Raw genomic sequence first — 15,448 nt, forward strand, 5'->3', positions numbered from 1 at the left:
AGATTTTGATAGGCGGTGTTTAGACCTTTTTAGATACGTGTTTTTTACGAGTTTACGATAAAACGTGCGGTTTTTTAAGCAAATTCGCTTTGTCATTTAAGTTAGACGTATTTAGAGGTTAGGCTAGGCACTTTTAAGGCCGAAACAAATGTAATAATCATCGGTAAGAAATAGTTTAAAGCAAAAACGGCTTCTTTGAGTAATGAAATGATAATTATTTTGTAATGATAAGTCGTCGTGCGAATGTGAGCCGGTAGATAACAAACTGTGCGCGATTCGCGTCACTTAATTGGCAAGGTCATTCTTATCTATCGAAAGAAAAAGCGCTTCTTATCGAATAACATTACGTTGAATCGAATCTATTTGGTTCCTGGACAAACCCCAAATAAATTTAAGTGAGATAGAGGGGTACTTCTCTTGTCAGCGGAGACGCCATGAGCCAAACTTTAGACGCGAATAAGATTCAGACGTTAAAGACTATTTTTACAAACATGGAATATTCTAAATCATTTGAGAGTGACGCCATTTTGAAGGTAAGACACTCATTTTATTTCACTTATAGGGAGCTAACAACTGGCTAGGGGGAAGAGATAGTTTGACGTCACGCAGCCCCTCTCTGGTTGGCATATTTGCGCGTAGAATACTGTTTCCAACCGTTAGGGGGGATGAAACTCCAGGAAGAGATAGAAGGGTGTGATGTTTCAGGATCAGAACTGTTAGCTCCCTATTAAGCTTGCTAAACTAGTTGTGACGCGATTTTATAACCTTTATGAAGTTCTTATGGATATTTCGGGAAATATTCACCAGCTTAGTCATGGAAATTTCACGCAAATTTTATATTTTTTATTGTTATTATGATACCTATTATAGCGTCTAACTTATTGTTATTAGGTTACTTATAATCGCGGTTCGCTTATTGTTATTAGGTTACTTATAATCGCGTCTCACTTATTGTTATTAGGTTACTTATAATAGCGGCTCACTTATTGTTATTAGGTTACCTATAATAGCGGCTCACTTATTGTTATTATGTTACCTATAATCGCGTCTAACTTATTGTTATAGAGTGCTGTCAGTTGTGACGTCAGATCCAAGGTTAAAACTTAAACGTCACGAGTCTGCCTTTGGCAATGGGCGGCCATGACAGTTACCGTTTTTTTCTTTATGGGAAAACAGCATAGGTGACGTCACACCGGCGCTTCTGACAGCACTCTATTATGCTACTTATAATCGCGGCTAACTTATTGTTATTAGGTTACTTATAATCGCGGCTAACTTATTGTTATTAGGTTACTTATAATCGCGTCTAACTTATCGTTATTAGGTTATTTATAATAACGGCTCACTTATCGTTATTAGGTTATCTTTTTGAAATGAGTTATGGAAATGCGAAGAATTTTTTCTAGTTTGCATTCAAATCGCGTAATTTCGTGAATTGTTTTGCATTTTTTAATTAGCATTCGAGTCATTTAAATTTCACGGAATGGTAAGAAACAAATATGGAATATTTGAGTCACGGATATTTCATGGAATTGTATTGGAAGAGTCGAATCATTTCTTATTTATAGCTTAGAGTTTCCTCGGCGCGAATTAATTTTAAACTAAATTGTTAGGAATGGATAAAACGCCAGGGTAATGATTTGCGCGGTGCAACGTTTAATTCGTTGCCCGAAGACGATGAACTCGTAGATTTTTGCAACCCGATGACGGGAGAGTCACTGGCCAAAGTGTTTATTTACAAAGGAGGCCACGAACAACAACACAACTCGATGTTTGCGAGTTTAACCAACATGGAACAGGACTCGACCTGTTACGAGAGGTCAAAGGTCATGTACTCGGTGGCGAGAAACGTCCAAAAGAACGCCCGTTTATTGGCGCTGTCCGAAAGCGTCTCGAGTGGACGGCACGTGGCGACCACCACCAATTCGGACGTGCCCAATCTGATCCGTTGTTTGTATCATTGCGCCAGTTTAAGCGGTCAAGCGGAAGGGGTGTCCGAGAGGGGAGGGGTCAAAGTGGTGGTGGCCACCGATAGCCCCTCTCCGATATTTTCTCGATGCTGGAGTATTTTCCCTTTATTGGCCAAAGGGATTAAACTAATATTCTACGTCACTGTCGAAACGTTCTTGCCTTTGCTCGTTTTTGCCGATATTTGCAAACAATCGGGGTACATTTAAATGCATGCAATATTCTCCGTTGAGTTAGTTTAATTAATTTGATTTTAATCGTTAATTGTTTTAGACTTTCATTTGAAGTAGTTATTACGTCTAAAACGTGTCTAGTTCAAATTCTTAGTGAAATTGAGTCGCCAATTGACGTTATTTGTCAAACGGATGACGTCAGAATCCAGGAGATTCGCGAGAAATCTCGATTAAAGATTAGAAATTTGCGTATTTATTGTAATAAACGCTCAACGGCCATCGTCACTGATACCGCTGATATCTTGTCAGCAGTTCAAGGATGCTTAATGCAATCTTTACACGGAATCGTAAGATAAATGATTGTTGTTGTTAATGTTTGAAGATTAATTAATTTGAATGACAGGGATCTCGCCAGGGTTGCCGTATTTTTGTTCAGGAATCAATCTTTTCTAAATTTGAGAAAGAAATTGTGTCGAGATTCCAATCTTTGCGCGTTGGATTATGGAATGATAAGAATGCCGATTTCAGTTGTTGCATGACTAATTCTCATCATGTCGACACGCTTCTAAATATTATTCGGCAAACTGAAGAGGAAGGCGCCACGGTCGGTACACGCCAACATTTTGCCCTTTTTTTGCGCATTTTAACAAAATTATTCATTTTATTTTTTGCTTATTTTTACAAAATTATTAATTTTATTTATTTTTGCAAAATTATAGTTTTACTCATTTTTGCTTATTTTTACGAAATTATTCATTTTATTTTTTTTTGCATATTGCTTATTTTCACAAAATTTGCGTTTTTATATATTTTTACCCTTTTTTTTTGCTTATTTTTGCAATTTTTATATTATTTTATTTATTTATATAATTTATAGTTTTTAAACCAAAATGTTGTAATTGTCCTAATCTTTTTTATTTATTCTTTAATTGTCTTTCATTAAATGATTAGATCATTAAAATAATTCAAATTAAACCTATTATTTTGAACAAATAGTTCTTATTATTTTGCAGGTTGTGAGGTTGGAGAAAACGTCTCCAGTTTATTTAGTTTGTGGCGTCCAGCCCGCTTCCAATATAGTCCAAAAACAAGTAGCCTTAATTATAATCAATTTAAATTTCATTAGTTTTAATCCCAATGATGCTCATCGTTGTTATTATTCGCGTATTAGACGAGGGGCGTGGTCATTTTATTGATTCCGTTTCGTTCCATCAAAGAAGCGATCGCCTTGACCAATAGCAGCCCCGGAACCGAGGTGGCCAGTGTTTGGAGCGAACGCTTAACAGTTGCCGGTGAAATTGCCAAAGCAATTGCCGCTAAAACCGTTTGGATTAACACTCAAAATCATTACGATCGTCTTAACGACGAAACCTTGGTGGTAAGCGCGACTATTTTCTTGTGTCTTGACCAAATTGTTTCGATATTTAGTCACGTCCCCGTTCCCGCGAAACTAATACAATTAACCTCATTAATTTAAAATAAATTAAAATTAGTTTTCGACGAAATCGAACCCAAATTTATCAAAAATTGAAGAAGCTAAAATAAATCGGTTTGAAACTGAATTAACTTCCGAGTAAGCCTTATTAGTTGTTAATTTCGGTTATACAGGGTGGCTTCGGTATTTGTGGCCAATAGCTTCTATGGGATAGTATTATTCCATTGAAAATAGTATGTTTCCTACCATATTGTGTTGCAGGATTGATAACGTGAATAATAGATATGTAATGCAATAGACTGCTGTAATCGAAATAATGTTTAACGTATTGCCTACAGTTTAAAGGGAGGGTGAAGTAGAAAATCAATTATCACGTCGCGCGCGAATTCTATCAAATCTCGTGATAAATTTCATTCAACACGTAACATGCCACGAGAATTTTGTTAATAAAAAGGCTGGACGTTACGCGATTGGTCGGAGGACCTTCTTTAAAATTATCCTTAAAATCTGAACCTAATTAGAATTTTAAAATCATTCGGAAGTATTTCCTGAATGTTTGACTATGCAGACTGGTCTTATAATTAGTAGAAGAATAGATAAAAAATCACTTGATTTTCTACTTCACCCTCCCTTTAAACTGTAGGCAATACGTTAAACATTATTTCGATTACAGCAGTCTATTGCATTACATATCTATTATTCACGTTATCAATCCTGCAACGCAATATGGTAGGAAACATACTATTTTCAATGGAATAATACTATCCCATAGAAGCTATTGGCCACAAATACCGAAGCCACCCTGTATTTAATTTCCATCTTAATCGTAATTAAATTTAACCTTAGAATCGACGAAACGTATAAGTTATATTACGGAGGGGCTCAAAAAAGGCCCCTTAGTTCAACTTCGTATCCCGTTTATGACCCCAAAGGTCAATTGATTAATTTGGCCCCGAATGGGGGCAAAAAAGATGCCAGGAACGCCGTTGAAGCCGCCCTTGCCGCTTCCCCGGGGTACGAGCCCCCCTCCCCCAACCCCCACGTTAATAATATTAATTTTAATTGCAATTAACTTGAATTAAATTAAAATTAGTTGGAAGAAAAAGTCTGGTCACGAAAAAGCGCAAATAATTTATTTTGTGGCGGAAAATTTGCAAAAAAGGCGCGACGAATTTTCAAATTTGATTTCAAAAATGACCAATGAATCGAAAGCGAGCGCTGACCAAGAGCTTGAAGATTGTTTAAGGGATCTTTTTAAAATTGCGGCCGCTTTCTGCAATAAATCAAACGGAACTTTAATGGTAATCGCCAGAATTAATTAATTAATACTTTTGTAATTGCAATTTTAATTGCCGTTTTTAATTAATTAATTAATATTTTTGTAATTGCAATTTTAATTGCCGTTTTTAATTAATTAATTAATATTTTTTAATTGCAATTTTAATTGCCGTTTTTAATTAATTAATATTTTTAATTGCAATTTTAATTGCCGTTTTTAATTAATTAATATTTTTAATTGCAATTTTAATTGCCGTTTTTAATTAATTAATATTTTTAATTGCAATTTTAATTGCCGTTTTTAATTAATTAAGGATTGCGCCGTGTCTGGTTTCTGTATGTCTGTACGGGAAGCATTAGGGGTTGTTGCAATTGCCACGCAATCCGATAAAAGCGTCCTCCGATCCTTTTTAACGCCGGCAATTGCGGCTATCGCTTGTGGCAATACGGTTGTGGCCGTCCCGTCCACTAAATACCCTCTTGCCGCGCTGACCTTTTGTCAGGTTTGATGACCATTAACGCCCTTAATTAATTAATTCAATTAATTAATTTAATCCGGTTAATCTCGCAGATTCTAGAGACTTCGGATATGCCGGGGGGCGTCGTAAACGTCATTAGCGGTGGCAATTGCCGCGAAATTTGCCAGTCTCTTTACCAACATCGCGACGTTTCCGCTTTTTGGAGCGATTTTGAAATTAATCGGCGTGACGTTGATGGCGATCAATTAACTTGGTTAATTAACCCGGAAGGGGAATTAATCGATTACCAACGTAACGCCACTTACCAGAAATTAATTTGGATGCCGACCGGAGATTCTTTCGGCAATTAATGGCAATTGCGTCCCCCCAATATTCACTTATACATTTAAATAGAATTTTTGTATTAACCTTAATAAATAAATAAATAATTAAAAACGAATTTGTTTAATTAAATTGGAGTTGATGAATTGCATCCTTAATTCTAGCTGCAACGGTGGCAATTGTTGCCGCGCACTTTTGCCATAAACGGTAACCTTTTTTCTCACGCTGCAAAAACCCTTTAAATTCTAAAAATAGAACTTTTAAAATAAAAATAAAACTAATATTAACATTACGATTAAAGTAATCTTATTAAGTATGGTTTTAAGAGCAGCTGAGGGGTTGGATATTTGCTGAAGTATCTCTTAGTGCGTCATCAAAATGAATGCAACGTCACTGATAACGTCTTTCTCTCTCTGTTGTCACTTAAAACTTAAAACCCTTTTGAAAAGTGTCACTTGATTTTCCTTCTTAAACTCTAAATCGTTCCCATAGAGTTTAATTAGTTTAATTATATTTAATTGATTGTCCATTTCTTCGGACGCGACACGAGTGTTGTTAAGTGATAAAGTCACAATCACTGTTCTCGTAGCCCCAAGTGTTCTAATCTGAAGTGATAGGAAAAGTAGTCATTTTTAGATTCGCGACCAGTTTGGTCACACGCGTCCAATAATCTTGCAACAAGCATGATATTACCACGAAATGCCGTGTCCACCGCGACCAATTTAGTTTTGTTTAGTTTATGGTATATGCAGGTCAAACAAAGCACCTACGATGTGGCCTTCACGACCAAAACTCATCTTCCCAGCTACGATTACGTTATTAGTGAGTACCCAGGGCCAAAAGTGTTCTCTATCCTTTTCCAAGGCTTATCAAATTGTTTGGTCAGTTGGCGGTGGTAGCGGGGGTTCTCCTTTGGCCTATAGGTTGTCCGAAGACCCGAGCGTCAGCGTTCTGGTGCTAGAAGCCGGTGGTCAACCCGTCACCATGTCCCGTTTTCCCGTCATGGCCTTTTATCTTCAACACGGTATGAACTCTTGGAATTTCACGACAGTTTCGCAAAAGAAGGCTTGTCTCGGATTGCGTAAAGCCGTGAGTAATTGCTAATTAAAATTTAAAAAAACCATCCTGGTCGTGTTCGAGTACCCCTTTTTTGGTTAGGAAAATCTCTGGCCTCGTGGTTACGGTCTGGGAGGTAGCTCCACCATCAACTTTAACTTGTACGTCCGTGGTAACCCCGTTGATTACGACGGATGGGAACGGGAAGGGATCAAAGGTTGGTCTTGGAGAGACGTTCTGCCCTATTTTAAGAAACTCGAGGACCAAACGGACCCGGCCTATTTGCGAGAAGGACTTCACTCCAAGGGTGGTCCGGTGACCGTCGAATCCCCCGAGTACAGTTCCCCAATTGCTAGCAAACTCTTGGAAGCCTCTCGTCTCTTCGGCTACGACACTATCCTGGTGAACGGGAAAAGACACGTTGGATTCATGATCCCTCAAGGTACCACGAGGAACGGTGAGCGATGCAGCACCGCCTTGGCTTATTTGCAACCGGCCAGTTTCAGACCCAACGTTCATATCATGACCGACGCTTTCGTCACCAAGGTACCGCCCAACAATCTCAACTAGTTAAAATTAACTAACTAATTACGTTCATAGATTATTTTCGACGAATCAAAACGCGCGCGTCAAGTTCAGTTTGACTTCAACGGTGTCCGCCATTACGTCAAGGCGCGACGCGAAGTGATTCTTTCAGCCGGTCCCATCAACTCCCCCAAAATCCTGATGTTATCGGGAGTGGGTCCGGCCGATGAACTGAGGTCCCACGGCATCCCTGTGGTCAAGCACCTTCCCGGAGTGGGCCAGAACTTAGTGGAGCACATTTACCCGGCTGGGCTACACTTTGAAGTCAATAAAGACGCGGGTTTGACGTATCCCGTGGTGGGCGACCGGAGGGAAGAGTATTTGAGGCGAGGGACGGGTCCCTTCTTGGCCCTGGGTGGCGTGGAGGCCATGGGCTTCATCAGGACATCGTACGCCCGTAATGACAGCGCCGATTTGCCCGATGTCCAGTTTCATTTCGTCACAACTTCGCCCAGTAGCGACATCGTCTCTTTTAGGAATATGAATTTTAACGAAAAGGTAACTGACCCGGGGTCAGCATGGTTTTCTTTAATTACTTGACCATCTTTTAGGTAATTAGCAAATTTTACGGTCCTTACTTGGGCAAAGACTCCGTTTCGCTTTACCCCGTTCTTCTGAGAGCCAAGAGTCGGGGGTCAATCCGCTTGGCCTCGAATGACCCTTACGAAGCGGCCATCATCGACCCTCGATACTTGGACCATCCCGACGACAAAGGGGTCTTGGCCGAAGGTGAGAATCAAGTCTTTTCGCTTTCAAGTCGACCTTTAACCCGAGGGTCCCTTTAGCTCTGTATTTGGGCATGAAGATCGGACAGTCCGCCCCGATGAGGGCCATGGGCAGTACGATTTACAAGACGGTTGTCCCGGGATGCGAATCTCACGTCATGTTCAGTTTAGCTTATTGGGGATGCGTGGCCGAAACCTTGACCATGAATATCTACCATCCAATTGGAACGTGCAAGATGGGTCATAGGTCAGATCCCATGACTGTCGTTGATAACCGTCTAAGGTTAGTACTTCTTGTCGCTTTACGTTTGCTTTTCGCGTGGCAATTGCGCTTTTTCACGTCCTAATTTGCCTAGGCCTACTTGCTTTTATCATTGTGGGTGGTATAGATTCGGCAATTAAGCAATTCCTATTGGTCGCTAAGGTTTCCACCCGTCCTCAGATGATTGTCGCGGCAATTGCGCTTTTTGACGTCCCAATTGCTTAGGCCTACTTGCTTTTATCATTGTGGATGGTATAGATTCGGCAATTAAGCAATTCCTATTGGTCGCTAAGGTTTCCACGCGTCGTCAGATGAGTGTCGCGGCAATTGCGCTTTTTCACTTCCCAATTGCCTAGGCCTACTTGCTTTTATCATTGTGGACGGTGTAGATTCGGCAATTAAGCAATTCCTATTGGTTTCCACCCGTCCTCCGATGATTGTCGCAATTATTACCAGGGAATTGCGCTTTTTCCTATAATTGCCTCCCTAATTTTATGATGGCGGTGTAGATTCGGCAATTACGTAAGTTCGCGATAATTGCTGGGAAATTGCCTTTCATTTTTGGCGCATCGTTGCCTCTGGTTTTTCCATGAACTTTGGTGTGTCTCTTGGTGGTTTCGTCTTGTCGATTTTCGTAATTACCTTCGAGGTGACTAATTAGTGGGGTTAATTAGGCTAATTGGCGTGAAAGGTCTTCGAGTGGTGGATTCTTCGGTTATTCCCAAACCGGTTTCGGGCAACACGAACGCGCCCACCATCATGATTGGCGAAAAAGCCGCCGATATAATCAAGAGCGATTATCAAAGAAGTCGATTTAGGCCAAATTAGAATATTCACGGATGAACTGTTTCGATTGATCCTCCGGAAAAAGAAGGAAGGGGGGCGGGGCCAGATTTTAATATATTTCTTCATTTCCAAAGATAGAGAACGATATTATTAATATATTTTCACAAATGTGTTCCATTTCATAATACAATTTTTCATAATGTAAAATATTAAAGTTTTCACCAAGAAATATATACATTTTTTTCCTCCAATTGTTATTTTAAGCCTACGTCGTATTTTCACGGAATTCCAGGAGTTTCATTCATTTTTTCCATTTATTTCCATTGTTATTTAAGCCTATTTCGTATTTTCACGGAATTCCACGAGTTTCATTGATTTTTCCCATTTATTTCCATTGTTATTTTAAGCCTACGTCGTATTTTCACGGAATTCCAGGAGTTTCTTTGATTTTTCCCATTTATTTCTATTATTATTTAAGCCTACGTCGTATTTTCACGGAATTCCACGAGTTTCATTTCATTTGAATTTATTCCAATTATTATTTAAGCCTACGTCGTATTTTCACGGAATTCCACGAGTTTCATTTCATTTGAATTTATTCCAATTATTATTTAAGCCTACGTCGTATTTTCACGGAATTCCAGGAGTTTCTTTGATTTTTCCCATTTATTTCTATTATTATTTAAGCCTACGTCGTATTTTCACGGAATTCCACGAGTTTCATTTCATTTGAATTTATTCCAATTATTATTTAAGCCTACGTCGTATTTTCACGGAATTCCACGAGTTTCATTTCATTTGAATTTATTCCAATTATTATTTAAGCCTACGTCGTATTTTCACGGAATTCCAGGAGTTTCATTTCAATTTATTCCAATTATTATTTTAAGCCTATTTTTACGAATTTTCAAATATGATTCCACGAGTTTCGTTGCGGAGTTATCATTCCATACAGTAATTACTCCGAGATGATTAATTTAAAATAAACCATCCCGGCAATGGACTACTTTTTTCGCCACGTAGGATTTTCATTGTAATGTTCCTCCGCCCAGATTTGGCGGCAAATTGTATCGGCTCTATACACTTCTTTCGATAATATTTACTTTTGGCACTAGTTTACTTTCAAAGTGACTATGAAACGTTTCTTCCGCGAGACATCTCGATGTCGTACGTTATATCCGTTCGTTAGGCTTAACGCTTTAATTAAAGGGAGTATAAATCAGGCGACTCCAGTTACGTTAAAAAAGAATTAAGGGCATTTTTTGATACATGTTACTTTCCCTTTAAGTGGCGCGTGAAAGAATTCAATCTCACGAGCCCTCGAGAAAAACTAAAGGTTTTTAACACTCTCCTCTTAAATTCTTGGACAGTTACGTTAACAAAGAATTAAGCCATCTCCTGAAGCATTTTTTGATACATTTTACTTTCCCTTTAAGTGGCGCGTGAAAGAATTCAATCTCACGAGCTCTCGAGATAAACTAAAGGGGTTTAACACTCTCCTCCTAAATTCTTGGTTTGTGTCAAGTGCCCTTGAACAAAAGTATTCCAGATTTTTCCTTTTAGAAATTAATAAATCAAATATTAACTTTTCTTTGAAACTAATCACTTATATTTTATTATAAAAAGGGGTTGGATACTTGTTAGATAATAAAATTCCTTAGCGGTACGTACTTCTAAATGAGTTAACTAGGGATACCATGAGCAAAATATACGCGTTCATTTTTATGTTTATTATATTTAATTATATTATTTTGCTGTGGCCATTTTAATATCTCTCGCGTGTACGACGAGTTAAGAGTCGAAAAAATGTGTGATAAATTGTCCGACCCCTTTATTAGAGTCTATTAATTTTTTCAATTAGTAACAAATAAATCTTATAATAATTCTTAAATAAATAGATTAATTAAATACACTTTGAAAAAATCTTAATTTGATCGGAAGCGTTTCTGCGCGATGTTTCTCACGCCCACCATATCCATATCTGTATTAGCCAAGTACTTTGAGGAATGACTCGTGGGTGGTTCGTACCATGATTCGGGCCAAGTAGATAAGAAGGAGATTTCCTTTTAGCTCTTCGGCGACGCGTTCAGTTTTCTGACGTTCCCTGGCACTGAAGCTAGTCGGACGCGTAGTTTAAGAATGGCTCTACAACAACTCGTTGTTGGTGGATTGGCCTTAATTTTATGGTATATGCACGTTAAAAACCATAGAGTCGATGTGGTTCGAGAAACCAAGTCCCATAGGGATAGCTACGATTATATTATAGTTGGCAGTGGTAGCGGCGGCTCACCATTGGCTAGTCGATTGTCCGAAGACCCTGACGTCAGCGTTCTAGTCTTGGAAGCCGGTGGTCAACCGGTGGAATTGAGCGCGGTCCCCCTGACCTCCTTTCTCCTGCAAAGAGGTCCCTTAGATTGGAATTTCACGACTGTTCCTCAAAAACGAGCTTGTTTGGGACTGAAAGACCGAGTAAGTCTGGTCACCTTTTAAAAATTAAATTATACTAAGACCAAACCGCCGTGGTCATTTTTTAAAAGGTCAATTTTTGGCCGCGCGGTTTCGCCCTTGGTGGTAGCACCAGCATCAACTTTAACCTCTTTGTCCGAGCTAACCCCGTCGACTACGATGACTGGGAAGAGTCGGGGGCCGAAGGTTGGTCCTGGAAAGACGTTCTCCCCTATTTCCTCAAACTCGAGGACCAAACGGACCCCGCCCATTTGCGAGAAGGTCTTCACTCCACCGGTGGTCCGATTACCATCGAAACAGTGAAATACGTCACTCCAATCGCCAGGGCTTTCATGGAAGCCGGTCGTTACATCGGCTACGATCATATCCTGTTGAATGGACGCAGACACGTGGGGTTCGCCTTACCCCAAGGGACCACCAGGAACCACGAAAGATGCAGCGTGGCTACGGCCTATTTGGGACCGGCCAGTTTCAGACCCAACCTTGACGTTATGACCGGTGCTTACGTCACCAAGGTAACTTTACGCCTTCATTTTATTATGACCTATTGAATTACGTTCCGGGGTCAATTGGGGTCACGATTCTTACAGGTTCATTTTGACGAATCAAAACGCGCGCGTTCGGTGGAATTCTACGTCAATGGGGCGCGTCACGTAGTTAGTAGTAACCGCGAAATCATTTTGTCGGCCGGTCCCATCAACTCCCCCAAAATCCTGATGCATTCCGGCGTCGGTCCCGCTGACCATTTGAGGTCCCACGGAATCCCGGTGGTGCGTGACCTTCCCGGAGTGGGTCAGAACCTAATGGAACATCCGTTCAGCATCGGACTCTCTTTCAAAACGAAGAAGGGCAACGCCTTGAACTACTTCCACGGTGTCTACGGTAGGGAAGAGTACTTGGAGTCCAGATCGGGTCCTTTTACCATTCTGGGTGGGGTGGAGGCCATGGGTTTCATCAGGACATCGTTCGCCCGCAATGACAGTCTCGACACGTCCGATGTCCAGTTTCATTTCGTGCCCACTTCCCCCAGTACCGATGTTGTCTCCTTTAGACAGATGAACATTAATGAAAAAGTAACTCAGTTTATCGGACTTTGAGGATTGACCAGTTAAATTTAATCTTAATTAATTCTGAATTAATTATGATTAATTTGTCAGGTAATTGCGAAGTATTACTCGCCGTACCTGACGAAGGAGACGTTTTCAATTTACCCCGTTTTGTTAAACCCCAAAAGTCGTGGATCCGTAACATTGGCCTCGAATGACCCTTTTGAAGCGCCCTTGATTGACCCCAACTTTTTAGACCACCCCGACGATAGAGGGGCCTTGGCCGAAGGTATAGCATTACTATTGGCCCCCCCTTCTAAAGTTTAAATCCGTGAGGTCCTTTTCAGCCATGATGCTCGGCTACAAGATGGGTCTGACCAAACCCATGTTGAAGATCGGAGTTGAAATATTCGAGAAAAAGTTGCCGAATTGCGAGAAATATATCAAGGCCACTTTGCCTTACTGGGGATGCGTCGTCGACCAATTGACCATGGGTGTCTATCATCCCGCTGGAACTTGCAAAATGGGTCGAAGGTCAAATCCAACCGCCGTAGTTGATAATCGTTTGAGGTAAGTGCCTCCATCCAATGACGTGTACCACCGAGTTAGCGAATGTTTGTTTGCATCGCGAGTAATTGCGTTAGAATTGATTGGGCTTATTGGCAACTTGGTTTTGTAAGATCCTGGTGCCCTTGACCCTTGCCCTCTGACCTTGGTTTTATAAGATCCTGGTGCCCTTGACCCTTGCCCTCTGACCTTGGTTTTATAAGATCCTGGTGCCCTTGACCCTTGCCCTCTGACCTTGGTTTTATAAGATCCTGGTGCCCTTGACCCTTGCCCTCTGACCTTGGTTTTATAAGATCCTGGTGCCCTTGACCCTTGCCCTCTGACCTTGGTTTTATAAGATCCTGGTGCCCTTGACCCTTGCCCTCTGACCTTGGTTTTATAAGATCCTGGTGCCCTTGACCCTTGCCCTCTGACCTTGGTTTTATAAGATCCAGGTGCCCTTGACTCTTGCCCTCTGACCTTGGTTTTATAAGATCCTGGTGCCCTTGACTCTTGCCCTCTGACCTTGGTTTTATAAGAACCTGGTGTTAAGAGTTTGGTGCCCTTGACCCTTGCCCTCTGACCTTGGTTTTATAAGATCCTGGTGCCCTTGACTCTTGCCCTCTGACCTTGGTTTTATAAGAACCTGGTGTAAGAGTTTGGTGCCCTTGACCCTTGCCCTCTGACCTTGGTCTCGGGGATAAAAGGCCAAGGCAGAGAGGGGCACTGGTGTACTTTGCAATTTTGGCAATTGTCCGTGGTCACTACGGTCTTATCCTCGTAGTTTAGTCGCGGTTATTGCTTTTGAATTGCGCTTTTGCGTATCGTAGTTGCGTTGCCTCTGGTTAACGCTGGATAATTAATTAATTAGCTCGAGGTGACTAATTAGCGGTTAATTAGGGTTATTGGGGTGCGTGGACTCCGAGTGGTGGATTCTTCCATCTATCCCAAGCCCATTGCTGGCAACACGAACGTGCCCACCATCATGATTGGCGAGAAAGCCGCCGATTTAATCAAAAGCGATTATTACGAAAGAAGTCGTTCTTACTACAAATAGATATAAGTCGAATATTCATTATGTTTTTATTCTCCATTCATAGATTAATATATATATAGAATAGATTTCATTTTATTGTTTCAACATTTTTCAAATACATTTAAGTATTATTTACAAAAGATGTACTTGAGAAAATAAAGTTTAAGTTCCTTGGTGGTCGTTGGTATTTTTTCAGCATGATCAAATTATATTTTCTTACAATCGGTTGTTTCGCTACATTGCACTGAACGCGCGCGCTTAAAATATTTATGCCAATTATCTACGCTTAATTAAGGGATTGAGGGACGCCCTTATTTTTCGGTGCGTTCCAATGAGTTAACCAGACTTACAATCGGTTATTTCGCTACATTGCTCTGAACGCGCGCTTAAAATATTTGAATACGCCAATTATCTACACTTAATTAAGGGGTTGAGGGACGCCCTTATTTTTCGGTGCGTTCCGATGAGTTAACCAGACTTATGATCGGTTGTTTCGCGACTCTGCACTGAACGCGAGCGAAAAAAATTATAATTAAATTAAAAAATATGGAAATTAAGTCGATTAAGAGGTTTAAGAAGGCCCGCTATTGGCACGAGTTTCTCACTTTGCTTGAAGACTCTCAGCGAACCAATCAGAGTAAACGTGTTATTGTCGTCTGTACAAAACGAAACCTCTTCATTGGTAATCAAGTTCTCATCGTTGATTGACAAAACCCGAGTTAGAAGATTAATTATGGCTCGAACCAAGGCCCAAGTAGTCGGTACTTCATCGGCGAGACGAACCACTGAGAGCAAAATGCCCAGAAAAGGCGCCACCCAAGAGTCCAAAGTACCCAAGATGTCCTCAACCTCAACTGGCTCCAGTATGTCCGCTACCAAACGACTCCCAATGGGTTCGATGGTCAAGAGAGCGACACCGTCTTGGCAAAAAGGAATTGAAACGTTTCTTCGTAAGGGATTGTACGATCGAAATGGAGATGAAACTTCGACATCCATCGTTGAACTTGACGACAGTTTTGAAAAACAGCAACTGGACAAAGAAAACTCTACTCCAAATGAATCTTAATTACAACTATCCTAGCCTTTTACGATTTTATTTTCAAATTAATGTGTTCTGGGTAATTTACAACCGATATTTTGTTTAATAAAGATATTTTACATTGAACCTTTAATTGTTCTAATTGAATCGGCAATTTATATGTTAAAATAGGTGAAATGGAAGGTAGGCCTTGGTCTCCCAATGAACATCACGCAAGCTTAATTTTTCAGCAATTCCCACATGGGTA

General features: G+C 40.4%; 3 protein-coding genes across 6 annotated transcripts; all 3 read left to right on the top strand.

Moving 5' to 3' along the window:
- The first annotated feature begins 40 nt into the window (after positions 1 to 40).
- LOC149597162 (aldehyde dehydrogenase family 16 member A1-like) lies at positions 41 to 5,786 on the top strand. 4 transcript variants are annotated; one of them, XM_089861202.1, is made up of 11 exons: positions 41 to 533; positions 1,614 to 2,167; positions 2,242 to 2,488; positions 2,545 to 2,745; positions 3,155 to 3,232; positions 3,313 to 3,516; positions 3,635 to 3,714; positions 4,423 to 4,590; positions 4,670 to 4,877; positions 5,169 to 5,357; positions 5,426 to 5,786. In XM_089861202.1, exons 1-11 carry the CDS (start codon positions 435 to 437, stop codon positions 5,681 to 5,683), a joined length of 2,286 nt encoding a protein of 761 aa, XP_089717328.1. In that variant the 5' UTR covers positions 41 to 434; the 3' UTR covers positions 5,684 to 5,786. The 4 variants fall into 4 exon arrangements, with proteins under 4 accessions (XP_089717328.1, XP_089717329.1, XP_089717327.1 ...); XM_089861203.1 differs by having other exon boundaries at positions 2,557 to 2,745; positions 3,313 to 3,519; XM_089861201.1 differs by having other exon boundaries at positions 42 to 533; positions 3,313 to 3,519.
- A 317-nt stretch (positions 5,787 to 6,103) lies between these two features.
- Positions 6,104 to 9,297, top strand: LOC149597163 (glucose dehydrogenase [FAD, quinone]-like). Its single transcript, XM_089861208.1, has 7 exons — positions 6,104 to 6,476; positions 6,541 to 6,743; positions 6,813 to 7,256; positions 7,311 to 7,793; positions 7,847 to 8,024; positions 8,081 to 8,303; positions 8,957 to 9,297. Exons 1-7 carry the CDS (start codon positions 6,338 to 6,340, stop codon positions 9,108 to 9,110), a joined length of 1,824 nt encoding a protein of 607 aa, XP_089717334.1. The 5' UTR covers positions 6,104 to 6,337; the 3' UTR covers positions 9,111 to 9,297.
- Positions 9,298 to 9,424: 127 nt separating this feature from the next.
- On the top strand, positions 9,425 to 14,339 carry LOC149597164 (uncharacterized). Its single transcript, XM_089861209.1, has 6 exons — positions 9,425 to 11,537; positions 11,606 to 12,049; positions 12,125 to 12,607; positions 12,692 to 12,869; positions 12,928 to 13,150; positions 14,027 to 14,339. Exons 1-6 carry the CDS (start codon positions 11,208 to 11,210, stop codon positions 14,181 to 14,183), a joined length of 1,815 nt encoding a protein of 604 aa, XP_089717335.1. The 5' UTR covers positions 9,425 to 11,207; the 3' UTR covers positions 14,184 to 14,339.
- Positions 14,340 to 15,448: the final 1,109 nt, after the last annotated feature.

The sequence above is a fragment of the Phalangium opilio genome, unplaced genomic scaffold (assembly GCF_054372755.1).
Source record: "Phalangium opilio isolate 3A_F unplaced genomic scaffold, DU_Popi_V2 ptg000369l_1, whole genome shotgun sequence".
Lineage (NCBI taxonomy): Eukaryota > Metazoa > Arthropoda > Arachnida > Opiliones > Phalangiidae > Phalangium > Phalangium opilio.